The 5,753-nt window shown below is 42.4% G+C and overlaps 1 protein-coding gene across 1 annotated transcript in view; it reads right to left on the bottom strand.

The window, feature by feature from the left end:
- The window catches only part of LOC122787253 (3-methyl-2-oxobutanoate dehydrogenase [lipoamide] kinase, mitochondrial-like), a 422,261-nt gene extending 416,733 nt beyond the window's left edge, over positions 1 to 5,528 (bottom strand). The window contains exon 1 of the mRNA XM_044053859.1: positions 5,035 to 5,528. Coding sequence (XP_043909794.1) covers positions 5,035 to 5,277 — 243 coding nt within the window. The 5' untranslated portion in view covers positions 5,278 to 5,528. The remainder of the gene's footprint in view (positions 1 to 5,034) is intronic.
- Between the last annotated feature and the right edge of the window lie 225 nt (positions 5,529 to 5,753).

The raw sequence follows: 5,753 nt of genomic DNA, 5'->3' as shown, positions 1-5,753 counted from the left end.
TGAAGAGGGGTTTGTAAGAGGTAGGTAGCATACCTTTCAGCTGTCCATGCTTTTGCAGAATATCCATATTTTTGCCTCATATTTTCAGTCTGTTTCTAATAAGATTCTGTTTTTCTGGAAAATTCCTGGAAAAAGCATTGATGACTGAAGTCAGAAATTAATGGCAGACATTTGAGCATCAGACTTCATAGCCTTCAGAAAATTTCTACTAATGCAAAACTTCTTGTTCTATTAACTTTTTAAGTTTACAAGACGAAATATTAAAATGTGCCTAAGTTTTACCTCTCTGTTCCTCCATTATGGCAGGTGCATTTTTCAAGAAATTTAGTTTCAAGTGCATTTTCAAGGAACTGTGAGCTTCAAGGGAAGAGAAGTTTACTTCTGTTCATGCCAAGTCTGCTTTGTTTAGCTAGTTAGTAAATAGTATCACTACTGTGGTGCAGCTTTTTAAAGCTGTCTTAGTAGCACAACAGGTAGCATGCTTGCATTTTAATGCAGAAGGCTGTGGGTTCTACTACCACAGCATATTGGTGGATTGTTGATGCTGTTTTGCATTTTAGGGGGTGTGTACTCAAGTCCTGAACACATCCTCTTTTGGACGAGATGCTTAGTAGCTATGAACCTGTTTTCAGTTTGCCATCCATGCAATATCACCAGCTTAGCATTTTTTTAAGTAGGCAATTTATTCTTCAAGGGCAGCAGGCACTGAATTTGTAGATGAAACACTGAAATAAAGTCGCTTGCTAGCAGCAACCTTTTGATTAGTTACAGATCTCTTTAAGGTTGAATTATTCAGATGACTTATTCTGCAGAGACTGTGCATATTGACTGATATTGGTGGATTGTAATGACAGAAGTTTGAGTGGCCCTTTATGGTTGAAATGTTCTCAATTGGGCAGTTTTGTCATTACTGGTTCATATGTTTTTTCACTGCTTACTGAAAAAATGTGCAGAACTATACATTTAAAACATGTACTACCAAGTGGTGCTGTATTATACAAGGGATATAATTTAATTATTGTGTATTAAAATTTAATTATAGTGTATTAAAATTTAATTATACAGTCAGGAAGGTGAATCAAAGAACTTTTAAAGGCTCCTAAAAATGTTCGCAAGTGACCTATGCTTTGAAAACAGCCCAAAGGTAAACTTAATCCCCCACTGGCCAGATGCATTTTCTTTGAATGTAGGTTTCACTACTGCTTCAATCAATGTGAGTTTAAAAGGCAGAGAAGTTGTAATGTTAAGTCTGTTTTCATTGAGTCTATATTGCTTTGTTTAGATTTAGCAAATGCCCATCAGTGTTTGTGGTATAAAATTAGAAATACAAGTTTTAAATTAACTCCAAACATCTGTAATCATTGTAGAAGTAAAGCAGAAAACAGTATGCACACTGAGAAATTTGGACAGTGTTTATGGCAACTGGAGAGAATTAGCCAAGTCTCCTGGAGTTCATTAATTCCAATGCCCTGGATCAGCTTGTTCTTACCCCCACTAGAGGTAGCAACATCCTTGACTTGGTCATTACTAACATGGGCGACCGTTGCTCTACACCAATAGTCAGCTCCTCCCTGGTTAGATCCAACCACAAACTAATCACCTTGGAAATCCACCCCCCCCCCAAGCAAAGGTAACCACCATGAAAAACTTCTCCAAAGCTAACTTTAGGATCCTAAAAACAGAGGTAGCTAACTTCACAGCACCCATGCAAATGGAGAATAGTTGCGTGACAGCAGAATCATACACCAATGCACTGTACGAACATGTACACAAATGCATGGATCTCTCCATACCTAATAGAACCAAGACACTCTCCTCCAAAAAAAGGAAGCCAATCTGGTGGTCCCCTGCCATAAAGAAACTCGACAACAGCAGGAGGAAACTGATGCGGAATAAGGTGAAGTCCCAAGACTGCAAAACCTCCATTATCTGCCTCAACAAAAAGTTGAGATCCCGCATCAAATCCTCTAAAGCTAGGTATGAAAACAGAATTACAGCAGATAGTAAAGACAACCACAGGGCCTTCTATAGTTATGTAAAGAATCTCCACGGCAATACTCAGATTTTCTCTGAGCTACTGCACAATGGTACCTCCTATACAGAGCCAACAGATATTGCCAGTATACTGGCCGACAGATTCAATGCCACCTTTACCCCCCCAAAGGACCAAACACAATACCAGTAGATTGCCAGCCACCCAGTATTCCTGCTGCAGAGGTTAAAACAGCACTGCCCAAGGCCAAGAATACAGCTTCTATGGGACCTGACAATATCCCTGGTTGTGTTCTACATTAACTACAGAGTAAACAGGGCACATAGGTGAGGTGCCAGTTCAATCACAACCTCACCTCAGGCTGAATGGCGCACTGCTACAGTCATCCCTCTCCACAAAGGAGGAGGAGCGACTACAGACCCTGGGAACCATCATCCCATTAGCCTGACAAGTCTGATATACAAAACTATGGAACGCATCACCATGGACCTAATAAACAAAAATATAGAGAATCTCCAAACTCTGGATCCCAGACAGTTTGGTTTTGTAAAGGGTAGATCATGCCTGCTCAACTTGGTCGACTTCTTTGAGTCAGTCGCCAGAGCTGCGGATGAAGGCAAGGTGGTTCATACAGCCTACCTTGATCTGGCCAAGGCCTTTGATACCATTCCCCACTCAGGAATCAGAAAAACTCACTAAGCTTGGCATCAACCCCTATATCACTAGGTGGGTTGTAAACTGGCTCACAGATAGATCCCACAGTGTGAAAGTAGCTGACTCCAAGTCAGACTGCCGATTGGAAACAAGTAGAGTCCCACAGGGTTCGGTCCTTGGTCCTCTCCTGTTTGGTAACTACTTCTCTGAAGTCCAGGCCAACACAAAGGGATTCTGGCTGACAAAAGTTCACAGACGATTGCAAGTTGAAGCTATTATTAACTCCCCAAGTGATGTTGACATCCTACAGAATGGCCTCACTGTGACCAACGACTGGTGTCAGAACCATGGCCTTAACATCAATGCCAAAAAATGTGTTGTCATCCCCTTTGGGAAAAACCCAGTTCCCATGAATTAACACATTGATGGTAGTCCACTGAACACAGAAGGTGTTATAAGAGATCTGAGAACACAGGATGACAGCAACTTCTCTTTTGATCACCACATTGCCACTGTGGTCAGAAAGTCCTTCTATGTGGCACATCTCATTACTAAGAGTTTTGCATCCAGGAAGAAAAAGGTCATTGTCTCCCTCTACTCTTCCCTAATTAGGCCAATCATGGAGTGCAATGCCCAGTTTGGCATGTACTTTACTAAAGAAATCCCTTAGCACCACACGTTCCAGAGACCTCAACTTCATTACCACAATTAACAGAACACGCTGGAGGGACAGGTTCATAACTCAGAGACTGCCCATGCATGTCAAGCAGAGCACTTCGCTGACCCTTGTTGTTGTATCTTTCGGCTTTTCCCGGTTAGGGGTCGCCACAGCGGAACTCCGGTCCGCTAATGATTGGCAGTAGATTTTTACGTGCCAAGTTGCCAGCCCTGACGCACAACCTTCAACGAAGGTACACCCATTCACACATGTCTCCACACAGAAGACGGTTTAGCTGAGTATCGAACAGGACAACGTCTTACTACCGCAGCACCACCACCGCAGCCCTCTTCATGAGAAATCTTGATGAGTGCATGGGAAACAGAAAATTCACCCCGTGGATAACACCAGTGGCTCTACTCAACAGAGGCAATGGGAGCCAAGGTCGGGTGGCACTATGCCAGGCTAATCCTACAGGTAGGCTTGTAAAGGCCCCAGAGCCATTAGCCTAGTACACCTATGAAGCTATGAAGTAATGGGACACTGAAATGGCTGCGTGCTGTTGGGGGGGTTGATCCAAATTTAACATATGTGTACCGCCGCCGACAGGGGTCCGTCAAATTTTTTTCCTTTATAAAAGGGGCCCTCCAGCTTGCAAAGTTTCAAAACGACTGGTTTAAGGTTTCCTATACTTCTGAAAAAGTACTTTTTCCACCAAAGAAAGTGCTGAAATACTTTTGATTATTTTTAGATTACCACGAGCCACAAACTACATAATTCTGTTACCGAGCACAATGGAAATGTTATCAAAATTACCATTGCCAATGCATACAATCAATGTGATGAACTCCAGAATAAGAGGCAGCATGCCAAACAAAAAAAAAACACTATGACTGTGCACGCCTTTTCAATTTAGTGTCAGGAGTGTTGCAAACCAAAACGCCCATAGAAGAAAACATACTTCAATTTACTAGATACAAAACAATCCATAAAACTATTACAAAATGATGACGTCCTAAACTTTGAAATTTAGCATCAGCAAAGGGCATTTCAGCAGCACCACATCAAGCTGTAAGGTGGGGGAGGGGGAACAGAGGTGGCCTAAATAACACATTACCACATCTACTAAAGCAATGTTCTCTATGGGGGTGATCCCAGACCCAGACACTTTTAGGGGAGGCCCAAATCAAGCCTCAACATTTATTTATTTAAGGGCATTATGCGCAGATTCTTTGAAAGATTAGGTAAAATTCAGTGGTTAAAAAAAAAATAATACACTAAGGTGCATTTCAATCTTTCATTCAGTGTGTGTGTGTATATATGTATGTACATATATATATACATATATAGAGAGAGAGAGAGACACACACACACACACACGAGCAGGGGTCAGTTATTCTTTCCCCCAAAGTACGTTCCCTTATTTCACGGGCAGGTCCAAAATATATGTTCTCCCTAAAGACAGATTACACTCTTATTTGTGCCTTGGGGTAAGGATCACAGTAACAAATCCTTGTGAAACCACCATGCAATGATGCCAAAGGTTTTCTGAAAATGCAGACAGCCCTGAACAACTAGCTCCATGACAACTGTTATTATACGGCGATTATTTTACATCTAATGGAAGAACCAAAAATTGAATTTCCATGCCACCTCTCAAACACATTGAAATCTTGTATAAATTAGCAGTAATAAATGAGCTGTCCTTTTTTTTTCTTAATTTTAATACCTTTTCCGCAGCCACGTCAATGCTAGACTGGTTATAAAATGAAGTGACCGTTTTAGATCGCTCTCTTGCCAGCTCAGAGTAACTTGGCACGGATGAAGTCGACCTGGACCGAGCGGAACTCGAACTACAAGCCAGCTGTCGTCCGCTGCACATAGAGCTTGTGAAACTAAGCAACTTGTCCGTCATCCGGTTAGCTACTGCACCCGCCGGTGGATTCCACAACTGAAGCCCGCGACCCAGCATCTTCCACCACACAAAGCGATGACACACAGTAACAAGCCGTGCACCTTCAGTAATTCACAGACATGTCTTTATGGACAGTGGCAGCCTCGGTACACTGCAGTTTGTTAGAACGTCTTAACCATGCAACTCTGCAAACACCCAATTTTTCTATAAGAAATACACACTTAGTGCGCCGCTATTCTTTCCTCCTCTACTCGGAATCTCTCCTACAGCATCACAGCTCCACTCCAATTGGGGCAGTCATAAAGGGGTGTGGCTACGGCGCAACACAGCCAATCAAATAGCAAAAAGCCCCTCCATAGCAAACTTTCCCAACAATGTAATCCGAGTACTTCAAGAGAGTGAAAAACAAGGGGGCAGAATTAGACTGTTTACGGCATATTGTAGGCTGGCACGGTGTTCATAATCCAGCCAATCGCATGCCACAGACTTGGTGCAAACAAGTCCACAATTTGTTTAGTCCTGCAGACACCTCC

This window comes from Protopterus annectens, chromosome 13.part0, assembly GCF_019279795.1.
Source record: "Protopterus annectens isolate FY-2018-M chromosome 13.part0, PAN1.0, whole genome shotgun sequence".
Taxonomy (NCBI): Eukaryota; Metazoa; Chordata; order Ceratodontiformes; family Protopteridae; genus Protopterus; species Protopterus annectens.
This window is presented reverse-complemented; position numbering and strand designations above follow the sequence as displayed.